The sequence below is a fragment of the Chiloscyllium plagiosum genome, chromosome 11 (genome assembly GCF_004010195.1).
Source record: "Chiloscyllium plagiosum isolate BGI_BamShark_2017 chromosome 11, ASM401019v2, whole genome shotgun sequence".
Classification (NCBI taxonomy): Eukaryota; Metazoa; Chordata; class Chondrichthyes; order Orectolobiformes; family Hemiscylliidae; genus Chiloscyllium; species Chiloscyllium plagiosum.
Window position 1 is genome coordinate 55,285,218 of NC_057720.1, and position 20,803 is coordinate 55,306,020.

The 20,803-nt window shown below is 38.9% G+C and overlaps 1 protein-coding gene across 4 annotated transcripts in view; it reads left to right on the forward strand.

Moving 5' to 3' along the window:
* Positions 1 to 12,410, forward strand: part of LOC122554407 (guanine nucleotide-binding protein G(I)/G(S)/G(O) subunit gamma-12) — a 114,128-nt gene extending 101,718 nt beyond the window's left edge. For all 4 annotated transcript variants that reach the window (XM_043699386.1, XM_043699384.1, XM_043699383.1 and 1 more), the window contains one exon: positions 7,122 to 12,410. In XM_043699386.1, the coding sequence (XP_043555321.1) occupies positions 7,122 to 7,247 (126 nt within the window). In that variant the 3' untranslated portion in view covers positions 7,248 to 12,410. The remainder of the gene's footprint in view (positions 1 to 7,121) is intronic.
* The last annotated feature ends 8,393 nt before the right edge of the window (positions 12,411 to 20,803 follow it).

A 20,803-nucleotide genomic window follows, 5' to 3' on the forward strand; every position in this document is an offset into this window, starting at 1 on the left:
GTGAGTATGATATGTGTGGCCTCATGCTTAGTTTAAGCAAGGAAATCCCAGTGTATATAATGGCCCCCTGTAAGATCATTTTATGTGAGTTCCATTGCTTTTGGGCTAGTTTCTGTATCTGCTCATTAAAACCCAGCATCACCCTGATCCATAGCCCAACCCTCTCTGTCCCCTTCTCTAATTGTATCGTCATGCTGTTCCCGCCTCAGTCGAAACAAAATACTCACAGTATTGTTTTACCTCCTTCATCTTTATTCTGGGCCCTGGAGGGAGAGAGAACGATCGCCCATGTGCATAAGGACATGAGTTCTCAGTCTTCTCTGGAACAGCAGATTCTTGATGAATTATATAGTGATTTTACAGGGAGGAGCATCCAGATAAGGCAACATACATATTAATTGGGTGACCTTTACAATCAGCGAGTGTCAATAGTAAAGATTAAGCCACCTGCTGTTACACAATGAATGTTCTTAGCCTTAACTGGCTTCACATAATGAATACTTTTCACGTTGTTAAACTGACCTTACATACTAATGCTTCCAATATTGTTAAATGGCTCTGCATAATGAATGCTTTTCCATCTTGTTAACCCATTACCCTTGCCTTCAGCACCTCATTGTTAACTGAGAATTCTTATCTGATCTGAGTCATGCTCAGCTGAAAGTCTTGTTTCACAAAACTCAAAACTTAACTCTTTCCATACCTGCTCATACCTGTACACATTCTCAGCCCCTCCTTTATTATTTCATGATAACCACCTAGATGGCACTACCAGCTTTCATAAGACTCTGACAGCCAGTATTTAAGCAAGTTATTGACTCACAGTATACAATGATTATAACAACAAAAATTACTAGTCTGCTGCAGTAAATAGAGTTTGAAGAATCCTCCCATGTGGAAAAAAATTCGCCAGTAAAGTTCTTAAATCCACATTCCTTAGTGACCACTCCATCCCCTCCAAGTCGAGTGGAAATGAACCAGTTCTCCAAAGTCTCCTTCAGTAGAGTCCAACCTGAAAACAAAATGCACACCATTCCACGGAGAAATCTGAATTCTTGGGTAAGGGCAGTTAAATACTTAACAATGCTGACAAGACTTCTGTCCATTTAGAGATGCTTCAGATGGAGGACAACAGCACATCTGAGCATGCAGTGCAAATCTGGCTAGGTGAATGCAGCATTCTTTGCTGCTTCTGCTCATGCTCATGCTGTGCTGTTAAATGTAACAAAGCCAACTGGCTGTTTTGATATTAGCTTGATCAGTGAACCTTGCTATCCCTTAAATGATCGAAAGACAGGGTAAAGCTCATGTGGTTTTATGTCCGTAGGAAGGCCACTGACAAAAAGCATATCAACCTCCTTCACTGTTGTTAGCTTCTTCATTTTTCATGTCATGACTGGGGAGCTGAATAAATCCATTGGATCAGGTTGTGGAGGGGTGGGCTGTGGGTCCGATGATCTGCTTTACCTGCGAATGGAGAAACTCTAGAGAAGATGTTAGCTGCTGGAAGTATCTTTGCATTTCCTCTCTCATTCCTTCCTTGCCAAGGTGGTCATCAGAATGAAGACAGTCACACATTTAACTACACTAAATTGTGTCTGCCTATTTCAACATTCTCAGTCATTTCGAAGTCTGTTACCCTGTTCACTATTTATGACATTATCAAGTTTATACAATCCATAAACTTGTAAATTGTACTGCCTAAACAATTCAGTCATTTATAAACAACAAGCAATAGTCCTAAAACCCTCCTGCCTCATTCAGGTTATTCAAAACTTTTTTTCCTTTAACAAATTGAGATTTGGCTAATGTGAAAGCTGTCAGGAAAAGTATTTCAAAAGTCTGGAACAGCAAGAAAACAACAATGTTTCCTGTGCTTTAGCAATTGAAGAGGCAGTTTTGGTTCAGATTTAAATCTCAAGTATTTGTGGGAAACAAATGCTGAATATTTTAAAATATGTTCTCCAGATGAAACTTCCCAAATAAAACAGTCGGAGTTACAGTGGCAATTTTGGTAGAGATCAACATTCTCTGGATTTGCAATATGAAGGGGGCCAATGAAGTCTCAACAATAATTGAAAGAATTTAAACTGCTCAGCCTCAAGTTCTAATATTCTCTAAAATCTTAACTAAACGTCAAACTCAAAATGCACTCTTCTTTTTGTGAAGACTCTGTATTAAAAACATACCAACAGCAAAGACATTATAGTACAACATTCTCATCTGGCTAAAGCATGACCACCGACCCAACTATTTTTTTAAAACAGGCATTGTAGAATTTCTAACAAATCAGGGGCTCAAGGCACTCAATCAATTTGTTTTAAGGTTACAAGTTTGATAATTTTAAAAGGGCATAATGTTGTACAATTTCAATATAAAAACACATTGAATTGACATCCTAATTCAAACAAGACAAAACAGTTACTGAAAAGGATTTTCTGAACCAGGATTTTAACAAACCAAAATTCTTAAAAATCAAACACAATTTACATTGAAACTTGCCTTTTTCAATCCAAGGGTTAGTACAACTTTAATTTCAGTGTTTCTCTTTTTTGCATCTTCTCACTGAAATTATACTTATAACAAGAGAAAGCTCCTGCAGTGGACCACATGGCGCCGCAATGCTTCCCCCAGAACAAAGACTCTCAGAGCCTCAAATTTCAGCACTAGAGAACTTTAACCTCTTTCTCACTTTACTTCTCACGGGGGATTGAACCCCGCTTAAACATAGAGAATTCATGTCCCAGCATAGCGTGGAGGACTTGAACGTCAATCAAACCCACCCAGGGGACTGCACATACCCTATACACATTCTTAGTATAACTAACGTGAGATTTCTGTCTTAATGCTGCCAATATGATGATGTAAATATGTGAGAAAATGGGACCCACTGGTCTCAATACAATTTAGCTGAGAATTTGGGCACTGAAGAGTCTGCAGACTATTTTCCTGGTTTGCTTAACCTGAATTATGTGAATTTATTGCAAACATCATCCACAGACATGGGTCACATTCCTTATGTACATTGGTAATTGTCTCAGATTGTTTGCAGATTTGGGTCTGATTTGACTCCAAAGCTGAGCCGCTAGCTCAACATCTGTCATTTACCTGGCAAGGTGCAGCTGCAATGCTTGAGGTGCTCATCATTATCTGGAACAAAGCAATCTGCTTAATTGGTACCTCATCCACTTACCCAGGTACTGGGCCTCCTCCATCACTGAACCCTTACCACCTCATGCCTCCTCTTCCACCTTGGAACCCTCCAACACATGGGGTCAATGTGGATTTCACCAGTTTCCTCATTTCCCCCTCCCGCACCTTCTGTCAGATCTAACTTTTTCCAACTTGGCACTGCCCTCTTGACCTGTCCTACCTGTCCATCTTCCTTCCCACCTATCAGCTCCACCTTCACCCCCACTTTCATCTACCTATCGCATTCTCAACTATCTTAACACCCCCCCCAATTTATCTCTCAGCCCCCTTGGCCCACAAGCTTCATTCCTGATGAGGAGCTTATGCTCGAAATGTTGATTCTCCCACTCCTCGGATGCTGCCTGACCGACCGTGCTTTTCCAGCACAACACTCTCGACACTATCCCCAGGATGCCTAAGGATCCTTTAGCAGAACCTCCAAACCCCACAAATTGCACTACTCAAGACAAGAGCAGTGGGTGCATGGAGCACCATCATCTCTGAATTCCCCTGCAAATTTCAACTTTCAGACTTGCTCAGATGTGGCTGGTCCTTCATTGTCACCAGATTAAAACCCTGAAACGCTTGTGCATTGTGGATCACGTGCATCACGGTGATTGAAGAAAAGATTCTGCTGTTACCCCCTTGAGGCGACAAGAGAAGGTCAAAAATTGCTGCTCTTTCCCTGATCCCGTGGATTAATTATTTTGCGCAGTGAATGGATTGACCAAGCTGAGTTTTACACCACAGTGGTATTGAAATGCCAACATTTTCTTTGGTTAATGTGGAAACGATATAGATGGATGTGTAGCCTAGAGTCTGTGAGCAACAGAAAAAGCTAAGCCCAGAACAGGGGTCTAAAGAGCTAGCAAGGAACCAGCCAGATCCCACATTCAGAAAGAAAAATCACTAAGCTTGATATTACAAGGAAATAGCTAGGAGATTGACTGACTGGTTAGTATTTCCTTGTTAATTAAACTAGGTGATTTCAATCATGGTGAATAAAACATTGATAGAAATAATAAGAATTTGAGCGCAAGCAGACTATAGAGGCATTTAATTCATAAAATTGTTTGTTTAAAATGATGTGGCAGGACACGTTGTAATTGCAGAATGTGAAAGCTCATTGACATCAATATAATCTAAAACATGTATGTCTATATAGCTCAAAGAGCTAAAGATCAACGTTAATAAGCTGGAATTTGTGCTTCAGAAACTGATGTATCAGGGAGGGGACATGTTACCTGGAAACCTGGGAAGAGGACTCTCCTCTTAGCCTAAGTTTACTGATTTGATCCATGTGAATTCCCAATCTTGGATCTGCTGATGTAGCCCCTGTGTTTTTTTTGTCCAGTTAGATTTGCTGTCAGTGATACCATCCAGAATGTTCATGTTAGGGGATTCAGTCATAATTCGCTATTGAATATCCAAGGGAAGGTGGTTAAATTCTTTCTTGATAGTTATTGTCTGATCCTTGTGAGATACAAAGGTTACTTGTCACCTTATAAAAACTGAAAGAACAGTGGATGCTGGAAATCAAAAATGAAAATAGAAATTGCTGAACTCAGAATTGGGGAAGGGTCAATGAACCTGAAATGTTAACTCTGATTTACTCCACAGATGCTGCCAGACCTGTTGAGTCTTTCCAGCAATTTCTCCTTTTCTTACTTGTCACTAATCAATCCAGTGCTCAATATTGATCAACAGTGGAGTGAGTAAGAATGGGGGTCTCAAGAGACCAGAATTAGAATAGTGCAGAAATGTTGGAGGATTGAAGGACTGGAAAATGTTAGAGAGAGTGAGGGGCCTTGATTGGAAGGAGTTGAAAATAAGGATGAGAATTTTAAAATTAATGCATTCTCTAAGTGGGAGAATATGATGGAGACAAGATGATTGAGGAAATAGCTGAACATATTAGAAGAACACTTTGTGTTGTCTTGGGGCTGAGATGAGTGGAGGAGATTTGATGGCAGTGTTCATTGTAAGATGTCTGGACAGAATAGGTAGAGGAAAAAAACTCAATTGGTGGAAGTTTCTAGAACCAAAGATCACCAATTTATGATGTTAGCTGCTCTGGGCCTGGATAGAGATTGGCAGCTCTCCATTGTTCTGCCAGCAGTGGGCGATAGCAGTACTATAGCTTCAACTGCCATCTCAGGAGAGGATGGGGGCTACTGAGCCCAGTTGGGACTTGTGCCCGGAATGGTAACTGGGGCCCCCAGCCAGCCAGGAGGGGCGGGTGGGTTCTTGGGATAATGGCAGCCAGTTCAGGTGCAGGTTTTGCAACCTGTCAAGGGATACTGACAATCTCTGGCAAGGCCAGAGGAGGCAACAGCTCCAGTGGGCAGTCAGGAGCATGGTGGGTGAGAGCCTAATGGTGCAGACCTCAGACAGCAATGCGCACAGGAACAGGCGGAGTGAAGAAGGATGAGTGTTCATACCAGTCAGGTCATGTAGTAAACAACATTTGAAATGAATCCCATGAAGCTCAGATTGTAACGTGAAGAGATTAAATTGGAATATCTCTCTGGATATTAATGTAACATTAAAGGGTAAACTACACTGAACATGCTGCAAGTGGGTGGGGATGACATTCATACAGGAATGCAGATGGCTCCCACTCCATTTAGACAGTCGTTTGCAACTACTCCCCTACTATTATCTAATTAAACTATCATTTAGCCCCTCCATTAGAAATAGTTTCATAGCTATCCACCAACCAATCAGGTTCACTTGTGTGATCATCCTCAATGCTGAAGCTTATCACACCTACATTGTCTGGGAAAGTAGCTGACCCAGAACTCATTTCGCCACCCTGAAGCTAGGACATATCGCACCTACATTGTCTTGGAGAATCAGTCAGGAAATCATCTGCATAATGATTCCCCAGGATTAGGGTATTAACATTTGCATTGTCTCAGAAGATGATCTCATCCTAACATTGTACCTGGGGTTATGGAGGGGAGAATGGCCCCCTCTGTGAGCATTACCAACTGACCTGTATAAAGGGGATGTGTTTTCTTTGTTCGGGGTCTCTCTTCTGACTTGACTTTGCACGCCTGCAAAGAGTGTCAGAGGGGTCACCTAGCTTGTACAAGCCTTAATCAACTTCAGCAAACTGTTGAAGTTTGTGTGTGCAAATTGTATTTTGTGTGTGAAACCTCAGGAAAAGATCCTAACAAGATAGATTTGGCCTCCCATAACTTATCACAATTTAAAGCAAAACAACACTAAATGTTTCGGCAATGCCGGTGTGTACAAAGTTAAACATCACACAACACCAGGTATTGTCTAACAGGTTTAGTTAGAAACACTAGCTTTCGGAGTGCTGCTCCTTCATCAGTGGTTGTAGAGTATAAGAAATTATAGCAAATTGTGTTTTGCAATCTTAAATTCCACAGCCACCTGATGAAGGAGCAGCCCTCCAAAAGCTAGTGCTTCCAAATAAACCGGTTGGACTATAACCTGACGTTGTGATTTTTAACTTAGCACTAAATTAAGCACCATTAATCAAGAACTTAGTGCCTCAAAGTAGAATGTCCTTGAAATTCCAAGATTACTCAGCATCTTTAGTAAATACGTACATTTGAAGAATAAAAATAAGAATTTCAGGGAAGACATGAACATTAGCAATCTGTTACTAAAATAGTAAGCAGTCAGGGATCTGGTATTCTGACTTTTTCTTTGGCAGAATCCTGCGTTGTAACCAAGAACTTAATCCAAACTGATAACCTTCTAGATACAGGCTAACTTGCTGTGGACCTCTTACATTTTCTATGCAATAGCTGTTCTTGTTCATGTGCATTAAATGTCATTCTGAAAGATAGTTTAGTAATAATCTTGTACTGTCTGGTAACAGTTGCATCCAATATCCTTGTGAAAATCATTAAATTTAAACCAATCATCTTTTTCTTCCTCTCCTTTGGCAGGTTTCAAAGGCTTCAGCAGATCTTGTCCGCTACTGTGAGGAACATGCCAAAAGTGACCCTCTGCTCATGGGCATTCCAACTTCAGAAAATCCCTTTAAGGATAAGAAGCCTTGCATTATATTATAGTTATAGATCACCTTTGTGCTTTTGTTTTTAACAGACCAATATTAGAATAGGTGATGCGATTTTAATGCCCGCTGGTATTCACACACAACCCAAATTCATGTTTCTTCCCATATTGGGTTTTGTCATTTCTCTCTTTTTCCACCTCCTGCCCCCTCTCCCCCCACCCACCCCTCTCTTTTCTCCTCCTCTCTCACACCCTCCCACAAAAAAAATGCCATCAAATTAGATTAGAGTTGGGAACAACTTATGAATTCAGACCAAAAAGATGTTAAAAATGTTTATTTGTGCCAGAAGAAAAGTGAAGTTCGAATGTACTGAATAACACTTATATTATGCCTTTATATTTAACCATAGTTTCCTATGTTATTGCAAAAGTGTGAAATTTTTAAACTTACAAATGTATGTGTTATATATGCTAAACTTACACCATCATCCTCACTGTTAACCTTAATGCTTTTTTTACCCCAAATGGATCAGAAATAGCTGCATTGGACTTGTTGAATCAAATGGTACAATGCAGTATACCACTGAAAGTCTTGAGTTGACCCCCAACATCATGCCTGCCTATGCTGTCATTTGTTATTTCCGCATTCACTCACCTATATCTATCAATTGAGAAAGTCCAGCAGAAAATTGATGTTTCCCCATTTATTAGGACTTTAATACTCCCTCTGCAAGCTTGAAATTACTTATGTATCCACACACTTCAATTTTGACAGTGCAACTACTGAAGCTTGGAGAGGTGGATACACAAAAATGCCTCATCAAAGTCTTGATGTCGAAGATCTGCCAAGTTTGTTAACTTTATGTCTGCAAAAATCAGACCATGGTCTCAATACCCAATTCACACATATGAAAGAGACATCAGAGCTAGACATTTCATTACTCCTGACTCAATTATTGGGTTTATGCACGTGAATGTTGCTGAACATCCGATCACTATTGGAAATAGAAACCCTTACACCAGTTCTGACTCCCACCTCTGTACATATCTTATCTTTGCAACCTAACCAAATTAATTAGTGTCCTGCCATATTAATGATTTAAAATATATCACTTTCATTTCCTTCTGGGGATTTTATTCAAATTTATCAGCATAACCTCCATAACCAACATCCTCAAAATTTCATGGAGTGGACTTGTCCATTTCAAGCACAGTGCACACAGAACCTATGCTGTCAGTCTGTGTTTAGTGATGCAATTACAAATGCAAAACGTTTGAAGATTTCCTGTGTATGTCAATCCAAGTCAGATCTCTCTGTCATTTCTACAGATAAATAAAAGAAAAAAATGTCCTCTGATACACCACAGATGGTAAATGGCAGCAGTTGAATGTTGCTAAAGATACACTAACCAATTGGTATGCAGTTTGAGATCAATAGAAAATGTACTTTAACTGGATTAGTTTTGTGAAAAAACTTTTTGAGCCCATTGGCCCTTGATATTTCTATTTGATAAATTTGGATCTTTGTTTTCCAGTGGTTGCATCAGACTGCTGTCCATATTCATCATATCTTATATATCTAAATTTTGGAAATTCGCAGCATGATTTTAATTTCTAATATCCAAAGAATTTTGTATCTGCAGTATTAACAGTGGTATTGCCTTAGATCAACATAATAAAGATAAAATAGTTTTATAAAACTTGCCAAAATGAAAACTTCAGTTTTACTGGTTGACTGATATTGTATTGCCTGAGAACAATGTAGAGTAGCTGGAATGGTTATAACAAAATACTTTCAAGCACTCTTTTTGTTTGAATTTCAGGATCTAGTTCCTTCCATTTTGGCTATTAAATCAATTTTAAATAGCCATTCACAGACTTGTGAACTCACTTTATCCCAAGTCTGCCGTCATCTCAAAGAACAGTGGATTTTAACAGCATGTCCACCCTGGTGCCAACATTGCCCCATTGGACATGAACCCTGTGACCTACAGTATTACATAAATGAAACTACATTTTAATTTGACCATTAGAACCTATTTACATAAATAAAAAATGCCTTTTTTGTGAAACAGTAAGATATCTGTTTGATAGAATTCTTTACTAAACAGTGTTGATATAGAGCATGGTTTATTTCTGGTGATTTGCATATAATAGAGTTTATTATCATTTTTGAGGCAGAGATCTCCTTGTATTTTCTGATTTAACTATGCGAATATTAGCTTAGTTCCTCTGATATGTCATTACTAGAGTCATTGTTATTTTCAGAAAAGCATTTTCTCTATTTACCTACAGTTATGCTGTTGTCTCTGATGGTGAACTTCAGCATCTAGCAGTCTTTCATTCCAAAGTTGAATCAGCAGAGCCCTCATGAAATGCAATTGTGCAGTAAACCTAAACAAAAGCTTAGTAGCATATTGAAAATATTCATTATGTCTTCAACGTCTTCAGTCATTTCCTTGAGTCTTTAATTAGTCTGCATTGTTTAATGGTAAAGTAACTGATTTAAATTTTAATTTTACATTCAATAGAAGAGGCCAGTTAAACATTTGATGGAAAGCCTATACAAAGTATATAAATTCAGATCTTCTGTGTTTTTGTCATTCTGCCTAAGTCACCCACCAACATTTGTTGTTTTTTCTCAAATGGACCTTTGATTCATAACCAGTAAAAAGTGCCTTCCAATTATTTTTACTGTATGCGTTATTCTTTCTAGATCTGTTTTGTTAACATCATCTTTCTTTGTCCAACTTATTGAGTTTTTAAATGCTTCCTTGGATGCAAGATATTTAAATCTCCACAAAGCTACTGTGGCTTTCTCATCATAAATTTGAGAAACTTCACATCCTTTCAGGACTTTATGAAAATATTCTGTTTCCTTTCTATGTTAAAATAATAACATTAAGTTCCCTCTTTTCATTTCTATTAGGTGAATCAATGGAAATGCAGAAATGCATGCTGCTTTCATAAATCATTTTACAGCTTCATATTTCAAATTGAGAAAAATGTTTCCTTCTCTTGGGTATCTACAATAACTGATTTCTAAGTCTAGTCTCCAGTGGTTGTTCTCAAATACTGATTTACAAAGCAATTGTTTATTGCATTAGTAAATATTTCATGGGGGCTCTCCTATCCCTTTTTTGGGCTTGTTTCTTGTTTGTCAACCTTAGAAACTAAATAACTGAAATCCCCCATCATCATCATGCTGAATTGGTTGCAAAGTTGTAGGTTTCTTGATTCTTTGGAGCATAAGAAGCAATTTGATATTCATGCAAATTGCTGTTGAAGCTGGAATGTTTTCCTCATTATTTCTGACACTTTGTAACATACTATCACCATACTGTTACTCCTTTCCTAACAAGGGTGGTCTTTGCACCTCATCCCACTAACTTGCATACTTTTATCATTTCTAAGCAACATAATTTGAGAAACACAAACCCATCAGAAAATTGCAAACTCCTGTCTGAGGATCAGCTATGTCATATTTGCTTGCCACTTGAGTTAAAGATTACACCTGAAACATTAAACTTAATTGCAACTATTTTGACCTTAGAGGTTTTTATAAAAACTTTTTTTAAATGAGCCAAATTCTTTGGAAGATGCTCTCATTTATTAAGTTGAAAAGTAAAGGCTTAAAATTGCCACAAGATATTTATTATACAAGTTCACTCTTCCTCCTTTTCATTTGAATTATGCTGCAAGTCATTTTTGGATTGGAACAGTTGAATGTTGTTCTCAAGCTAGAAATTTGTAAATAAAATTACAGTTGTTATCCTTAATCATATATTTTCTCCTGATTTAGACTGTCATTCTTAATAGATAAATTGACTCTAATGATCGACAAATTGACAGACATGAATGAAGAGGGCTGGCTATCAGCTATGCTAAGAATATGGCTGGACTTCTGTTTTTATGCCTTAAACAGATACCTTATCTCATTTGTTTTAGTGGAGAGGGAAAAAGATGTTTGCTAAGTCATATTTTATATGGGTGAAAAAATGAATTTGCAGTGATAAGTCCAGCTTTAAATGTCTCACTTTGAAGGAAAAGAAATATGAAGTATTAAAAGTTTGTGTACAAACTATAACTATTGAAAGCCTCATTTATGCCCATGATGAAGAAAATCTTAATTGTCATATTAGTAATGTTGACTGTGCCATAATAGATTTAAAAGCTACTCCTTTAAGAAATTCAAAGACTTTCTTGTGGTCAAAAACCAGCAAGGAGCATTGTTAGAAAATGGACAATAAATCCTAGCTTGAATGCAATACATTACACATTTGCCCTTTTACCTCTGGGATCTAGGTTTCAATCTAGTGCAGGATGATGTGATGTGATGTCTCTGCAGGTTTAAGAATTGTAAATTTCAGTTTGATTCAAGTGGATGTGAATCTGAAGTTCAACATTGTTTCCTAACATATTCCAAGATTGAAAAGATGATTGTGGAAGTTTTAAAATTCAAACTGGCATATGTAATGGTTAAGACATATTAGGGACTATGTCTGCCATGTCCAACCTTGGACATACATTCTTGGAACACTGGTTCCAATAAATAAAATACTTTTTTTTCCCTAATAGGGATATTCCTCTTCTTGATTGCCCAAAATATTTCAAGAAGTAAAACCTGTACTCCCAATAAGTAACTCTAGAATTTGACTCTGATTATATTTATCGATGAAGACCGCTTGCTAATCAAACCTTATAGCCATGACACACCATGCTGCACAAAGATGTTTATTTTGTGCCTCAGAATATGCATACATTTCTGCTATTTCATGTTTTAGATGAAATCTCAAGATAGTAGTAAGAAAGAAAATACTTTTTTTAGGCACTAGCTCTGTATCAATATGGTATGGAGTAGGAAGCCTAAATCATTGTATATTCATTTCATCTGTAAGTGTTGTCTTTCTATTTTGGACCTATTTTCTTCCTTTGATTTAATTCTTGTGAAAAAATTAACTTCTGCTTTACACAGTTAAGTTTCTAGTTGCCTTTAGAAAAGAAAGATCAGTACTATGACTTGCAATTAATTTTTTATCAAATTACTTTCCAACACAACAAATTGTTAGACAGCAAATAATTTTGTATATTTTTGTCTTTATTTCACCAATTTCACTTTGTGAAAAAGAAAATGCTGAAATTGTTCAGTGCTGTGAATGTGTTCAGTATTGTGGATCCAGTTACTCGATGCATTTTAGTAATAAACTCATTGCATTTTATAACTTCTGTTTCGCCATTTTATTGAGCACCAATTTAAATGTTTTTTATGTTTATGGCAGTGTAAGAATGCATTAGCTAAGTGAAAATGAACCTGCCTTCCAAGCTTTCTCAGATCTTCCACTTCCTGCAGAATCCAAGAGAATGGTCTCCAGGAAGGTACACAATATCTTTATAAGCAACACCTAGTAATGGTCCCTTGAGAACTGGGTGCAGTTAACAGAATGTTGGAGTAAGTTCTGTTTTTAAGTCGAGGCAACATATAGTAGGACTGAATTTGGAGAAAACAATCAAATATTCTGGCAGCAGGTATAGAAAGAGTGAGTTCACTGAAGAGGATGGGCTGAATATAGAATCATAGAATGGTTACAATGCAGAGGAGGGCATTAAGTCCATTGTGTCTGTGGTGGTTCTCTGCAGAGGTAGTTCACTGAGTGTCTACTCTTTTCCTAACATTCTTGTGTTTTTTGCCTCTTCAGATAATAATTCAGTTATTTTTCTGAAGACCTTAAATCTACCACCACTACACTGTTGTGCAATGCTTTCAGATACTAACCAGCTGCACAAAACAAACCCTTATATTGTCATTATTTTCCTTTGCCAATCAGTGAAATCACTGTCCTCTGCTTGATCCTTCTGCCAAGTTGAACACTTTCTGTTTATCGAGGTCCTGTCATTGTTTTGAATGTCTCTACAAAATCTCCTTTTCACTTTCTGTCCTTCAGGAGAAACAGCTGAGTTCCTCCAATCTATCCATCTAACTGAAATTCCTCACCTCTGAAACCATTCTTGTGAATCATTTCTGCACCGTTTTCACAACCTTCCTACTGTGTGCTCCCTGAACCGGGAAGAATGCTCTGGGTTGAGCCCTTTCCAGTATTTGCCAAGGGTTTATCATAATTTCCATGTCCTTATAAAGTCCACAATCCCACGTAATGTTTTCTCAACCTGTTTTGCTTTCAATAATTTGTACACTTGGTAGAAAACTCTGAAATTCAGCCATTAATGTATAGTTACTCCACCAACTTAGTGAATTGAATCTGGGACTCCTTTGTTCAAATAACTAAAATGTTACCCAAATGTCTGATTTGAGATTGCTATCCAGTAAACTGCTGGTGAGATGTTTGGACTTTTTGAATTTATTGTTTTCTATTATTAATAAAATGTTGTTATTTTCTGTTTAAACCAAAAAAAAGTATGACAGTTGGATGGGTTCATAGGTCTCCATGAAACTGTACCTTGAAGTAAAATGTAGCAGCGTTAGGAGAAAATGAAATTCAATCCAGATAAGCATGAGGTGATGCACTTGGGCAGGACAACCGAACCAGGAGAAGGCAGAATGAGTGGTAGGATCATGGGAAGCACTGAGCAAGTTCCCCAATCCTTTGAGGTAATGGAACAGGTAAATAAAGTGGTTAAGGTGGTAATGGGATGCTTACCTTTATTAGCCAAGGCATAGAGTTTAAGAGCAGGGAGGATATACTGGAACTGTATAAAATGTTGGTTAGACCTCAGCAAGAATATTGTGAGAAGGTCTGGAATACAGTTTATAGGAGAGATGTGATTGCATTGGCGAAGGTGCAGAGGAGATTTGTCAGGATGTTGCCTGGACTGGAGAGTTTTTGTTATGAAGAGGGATTTGATAGACTGGGATTATTTTCCTTGGAGCAGAGGAGAAAAAGTGGAGGACATGATTGAGATATTATAAAATTATCAGGGACATAGGGTAGACATGATATGACTTTTCCTTTCAGTGGAGCGATCAGTGAACAAGGCCATAGATTTAAGGCAATGGGCAGAGGGTTTAGAAAGGGTGTGAGGAAACACTTTTCATCCAGAGGGTCTTGGGAGTCTGGAACTCACTGCCTGCAAAGGTGAATGAGGCAGAAACCCTGATGATATTTAGGAATTATTTAAATTGCACTTGCAATGTCAATCATAGAATCTATACAGTGTGGAAGCAAGCCATTCGAACCATCAAGTCCACACTGACCCTTTGAAGAGCATCCCATCCAGACTCACCCCCTACCCTATCCCTATAACCCTGCATTTACCATGGCTAATCCACCTAGCCTGCACATCCCTGGAACTATGGGAACTCCAGGACATCCCAGATGTCATCACACTCCAGCGGGCACAATTTTACCTTCCCTTTGATCGATAGTGCCCTCAACCACATCTTCTCCATTTCCTGCATCTCCACCCTCAAACTCCACCCACCCAACAAGGATAGAATCTGCCTGGTCAACACATTCCACCCCACCAATCTCCAAATCCAGCACTCTGTCACTTTCACCGCCTATAATCAGACCCCACCACCGAAAAATATATTTTCTTCCCCATCTGCAGTCCTTAGGGACTGTTGCCTCCATGACGACTTTGTTAGGTCCACACACTCCACCCCTCCCACCCCCCCGCGCGCACATGCGCGCACACACACGCACACACACACACCCCTTCCCCTGCTCTCTATGTGGTCTCCTCTACATCAAAGAGACTGAGCACAAACTCTCAATGGTTCAGGGAACATCTTGTCCACGCGCACCAACTAACCCCACCTTCCTGTGCCATCCACTTCAACTCCCCTGAGGACACATCCATTCTGGGCCTTCTCCACCACCTTCATAAGGCCACCGGCAATCTGGAGGAGGCACACCTCATCTTCCGCCTTGGGAACATACAACCCCAAGGCATAAGCATTGACTTCACCAGTTCCCATATCTCCCCGCCCCACTCCATACCATTCCAGGTCAAACCCTCCGACTCAAATCCACCTTGACCTACCTGTGCATCTTCTTTTCCACCTATCCACTTCTCACTGACCTATTACCATCCCCTCCTACCTTTGCCCACCTATTGCCATCCCACCTATCTTTCCCCTAGCTCCACCCCCTGTTTATCTCCCAGCCTCCTTTCCCCTCCCCAGTCCTGAAGAAGGGTCCTGCGCAAAACATCAACTTTGTGCGAAGATTTGTAGCTCGGGTGCTCGTTGTTGTGGTTCTGTGCGCCGAGCTCGGCGAACAGAACCACAACAAACATCAACTCTCATGCTCCTCAATGTTGCCTGACCTGTTGTCCTTTTTCCAGCACTCTACTTTATCAACTCTGACTCCCCAGCATCTACAGTCCTCACTTTCTCCCAATCAACCTAACCTGCACATCTTTGGACTGTGGGAGGAAACTGGAGCACCCGAAGGAAATCCATGGTAGTATGGGGACAATGTGCAAACTCCATACACAGTCATCCAAGGGTGGAATTGAAGCTATGTCTCTTGTACGATGAGGCAGCTTTGCTAACCACTGAGCCAGCATGCTGCCTGTTTGTCAAGGCATACAAGGCCATGAGTTAAATGCTGAAAAATAATATTAGAATAGATAGGTGGTTGTTTTAGAAAGGTGCAGACTCAATGGGCTGAAGGATCGTTTTTTCTATACTGTATCTCTGAAAAGGGTCAATAATATAATCTTGTGGAGCATTTTTTTTTTCATTTTACCCTTATCAGCTCAGCAATTTCATCAGGTGAAGATCTGAACATACCAAAAGTTGTCCCAGTTTTCTATCCTTGATCAGTGTGAAATGTGCAGAAGTAATGATTGTTGTAACAGTGCGTTGGCCTTACCATTTGGATAAATGATAAATAAATAATGATCGAGCATCTCTTTTCGAGGTTTGGATTTATGGCCATAGAAGCCACTTTGAGATTTCACCTAGGAGTCACCAAAATGGTTAACATGGGAGGTGAGAGCACCTCTCAATTTAGAGAGAAATAAGAAAGGAACAAATTGGGAGAAAATAGGATTTTTGTTTTGAGTTGGTTCAGATTCAGTTGCTTGATCTTTTCAATCAGCAACTATGCAAATCTATCGCTGAATCTGTAATCTCATCTGTGAAACTTTGCTCACCTTTGAACTATAGTGGCATTTCAAATTTGATGTACGATAGTTTTTAATCTTTATTTGGTACAGTTTGTCTACCCTTTATAAAGGGTATGTCCATTTTTTATTCGATTAATTCCAGTAGCATTAAGAAAATTGAGGTTTCCATAACAGTTGAGAGTTTCTATTTGCCAGTTGAAGAGAAAAATCTATCTGTTGTTTTCTTCAATGTCAATAGCCCCATCCTGTATAATGTCCCACAAATTTCTATTACCACTTCCCTTCCACCACCCCACCTCACCAAGCCTCCCAAAATCCTTTCTATCAACCATTCTTTTAGTCCCCAAGTGATTGCTTCACTTTCTGCTAGATAGGTATATATTTTTGATGTAAAGCATTGGCATGTTTTCTTTATGACAAAAATGCAAATTATTCTCTGAACTGTATCGGTCTTTATGTTAATCTAGACTAATGAGCAGAGTTTTTGCAACAAGGCTTCAGATGGTGTGGGCTTAATATTGTGGCAATATAGCCTGAGGGATCAATACCAAAACTTTGGTTTGGGGTTTCAATCATCCTGAGAAAAGGGGTCCCCATACCAGACTTAAATATTTCCTTTAAAGCACTTAAAAACATTTTCAGAAATTATCACTGCGTTTTTTAAAAAAAAAACACTAAGGAGTTTACGAGGATTTTATTCAAGCATGTCAACATGTAATTTTCACTTTGTTTCGCAGCACTATTGGTACATTTTGCATAGAAAAAAATTACTTTGTTTAATTGTACATTCTTTTGTAACAGGCTTTACTTGAATAGTCCTGCAAGTAGAGCAACAAACTACTAAACAGTCATTTAAGGAACGTTGGTGTTTAAGTCCATTAGTACTAAAGCTTTGTGAATGAGCTTTGTTTTGAACCCTGTTCAAAGGTTTTCAGTCTCTAATCAGCTATCGAAATTGCCAATGTTTGATCATGTTTCAGTGCCAAGATTCCTTTAAGTTAGAGGTTTGTAATATGAAGAATTAGTGAAATGATGTTGGATTTGCTCACTTGTTCGGTGTTTAAGTGTCTTATATAGTGCTATCATACAAGCAAGACTGCTTTAGAATTCAGCACTATTCTAGGGGTTATGTAACTGTACCAGATACTTTAGCTGATTTACACTTTTATATGGCACTGTTCTCCACTCTGCCTCCTCTCCACTTCCTCTGCCAGTCTTGCCTTGAATATCCAGGAAACAGAGTATTGATAGTATCACTGGTCCAGTAATCTAAAATCCAGGGTAATGTTCTGGGAATTTGGGTTTGAATCCCACCATAGTGGTGAAATTTTAATCTAATGAAAAAATGGAAGGAAAAAGGCTAGCCTCTGTCAAGTGTCATATAATCCCATGAGGTTCACTTAATAAGCTTTTAGGGAAGGAAATCTGTCATCCTTACTTAGTCTTGCCAACATAGTGATTCCAGACACTTTGCATCGTGGTTCAGTATTAACCACATTCTGTAATTAAGGATAAGCAATAAAAGCCAGCTATATCCTATTGTCTACTGGGCATTTACTAGGTTTGTCAGAACTGAGAACATAGAAACTTGTTTTCAACCGAACAGGAAGATTTTTATTCTAAAGTTGTGCATTCTGCAAAAGCTCAAACAAGTCTGAACAAGCCTGTGCACACTGGCTGAATGTTAACCAGTGTCATGTGACTCATCTGTTCAAGAAGCGCGGTTTGAATATAATGCTTAAAACATCCACATCACATGGAAGAATAAAATGTTGTTCCCAAACTCAGTTTGACTGCAAAACCACTTCCATCCTAATGTCTTTCCCATTCAATGAACATAGTCAATGTCCCCTTTTCCTCAAAACCAGTGATATCAGCTCACCCTCAAAAAGATTCTTTCAATTGTTGTGAGATTTAATTGTTAAAAATCATGAGTCTAGATAGCAGATCAAAACTGCTTTATTGGCGCAATTGTTGAGAAGTAGAGGTCACAGAATTAAGGTGAATAGCAAAAAAAACTGAAGCAGTTAGGATTGCGACTGCAGTGGCTGTGAGTCTGATGAAGACTGATCTAATTGTGCTTTCCAAGGATAATTACCTGAAGAGAAATTTGCGGACCAAATGGAAGGCTCAGTGAATAGGCCTAACTGAGTTGCTCATTCGGAGAACTGGCAAGGACACAAAGGATTTTGTACTGTAACAATTTTGTCATTCTCTACAATTCCCACCCTGTGTTCAACTTCTGTTTGCTAAGGTCCATGTTCATAATACCATTTCCCACTCCAGTGCTATTAGCTGTTGTTAACTTGGATTCAACTTCACTCGACATTTGAGTGCAAATATGTAGTCTGACACCCCAATGTTCGTGCTAATGGAGTGCTGCATTGTCGGAGATTTTGTCTTTGTCCTAGTTGGGCCTAAACGATCCCATGGCACTATGTTTGTTTGAAAAACAGCAAGAGAGTTATTCACAGTGCCCTGGCCAATATTTATCCTTCAATCAAAATTGCTAATAAAGATTATCTTGTCATTATCAAACAAGTAGTTCTCCGATAATGCTGTAGTTGTATTCCAGCAAAACCTCGCTTATAAGGAAATCACTTAATAGAAATAATGGAGCCTATGGGAAAAGTGGGGTTAGGGCAGACCAGCAAAAATTATCACTCATGATTGCTCAAAAATGACCCAAAAGCCTAACTGAATAATGGTTTAAATCATATTTGTTAATGAAACAAAAGTAAATTTAACACATTACATTGTCCCTGCATTAACAATATTTTCTCAGAATGTCATCATTGCCACCACTTTCAGGTGCAGTTGTGGTTGCAGAAGTGGATGGCTGTGGTTGATTGTCTTCTGTCTGTTTTTTGGGAGTTGGTTTAAAAAGGACATCCAGTTTTTGCTGCTTTACCTTTTATCTTCACTCTTGAAGAAGCTGTTCATAGGGTGTCAGATATCTTATTGAATGAAATGCTGTGTTCTGCATTGTTATCATTGTGCTCGAAGAGCTGCAACTGCATCTCAATTTCCCTCAGGATAGAAGACAAAAGAGAAGAGGAACGTGCTCATGGTGCTGCGTCCTGGACTTCGTCTTTTTAATCTCAAGCTTCCACTTTCCACTCGGCGACAAGCTGTTGTAGATCAGCTATAGAGAGGTCTTCACAGTGGGACTCGAGCAGCTCTTCAATATCCTCACTTTCCAGTTCTTCAAAGCCAGCCTGCTTTGTAATTTTATCACCAGGACGGTTTCTTACTAACATTCTTGTCACTATACCCCTCCATTTTTTTTCAAAAGAAGGAAAAATGTGGGAGTAGTGCACCTTTCATAGGAAACTGCTCAAGGTGTCTCTCTCAAAGCTGCTGTCTGTACTAGTCCTCTCTCAGAAAGCTGTTGTGGCGGCAGTTGACACCAGTGAATGCGCAGAGTAGCACGAAGACAGGTGCTGACATTGGCGCATGTGCAGAATGAAGCACCCAAAATGATCTCTGCTGGAGTCGCGCTATTGCAAACAGAGGTAAGTTTTCTTGAAATTCCCATTTCTTAATTCCTCAGCGATGTTTTCAGCAAGTCGCTCTGCTGGATCGCGAGTTCCCTGAGAGCTACCTGTACTTTGTGTGAGCTTTCAGTGTGCAAATTCCCTGCTATGTTTCTTACATTGCAACAGTGACTATATTTCAAAATTACTTCATTTGCTGTAAGGTCCTGTAAGAGGTCTTGTGATTGTGGAAAGTGGTTATATCCTTTGGAAATCTGTCCGTTTCGGTTTTCTCTTACATTATTGAAATAACTTTTACAGTTACAAACTTCGACATATGGTGTGCTTTTGCCCCTGCTCAAACTATCCATATTATCCAACAAGATTGATTATGACATCGCCTTCCAAAGTTCTTTCTAACTTTAGTAATGCTTTTATGCTGTAGTGGTCCTAACTTCCTAGACCACCTTGTTCCAGGAAGCAGACTGAAGGAATTGCTCATTAGAGACAAAGAATGTCTACTTCAACCTTGGTCTATGAGGAATTCAATCAATAAGATTGAAGCTGTAAAATGAGAGCCATATGTGTTGATGCTGTTCCTTTAACAAGGTTACATTGTCCTTGTTTTTTTTCTCAGAGGGGTTGTAAATGCAGACACTGTTGGAGGTCTGGTTTTTATGGGTTTTAGGGCAATTTGATTATAACTAGCAGATACTGTCTCAGGCAAAAGGCTTTCAAGCTTAAAAATACACTTGTACAATGAGAGCCAAATGGCCAATTTGCCCCAATCAGCTTATCTCTGGTTTGGTTTAGTTTGGATTATAGCAGTCTGGCTGTTCAGAGCAAGCAGTCAGTTTTGAGGCTGCTGGTCAAAGGAACAGCCACATGGAAGAAGATATTCCATGCTGTATCTCTCTGACATCTCTCTACTGTAAGACCCTGTTTGATTTTACCTTTTTGTGCCAAGGGATGTTTTATGGGGATTGTTGCAAGTAGTTGGAATAGTATCATTAAGTTGGGAACATCTGTTTTTGGAAAGGTTA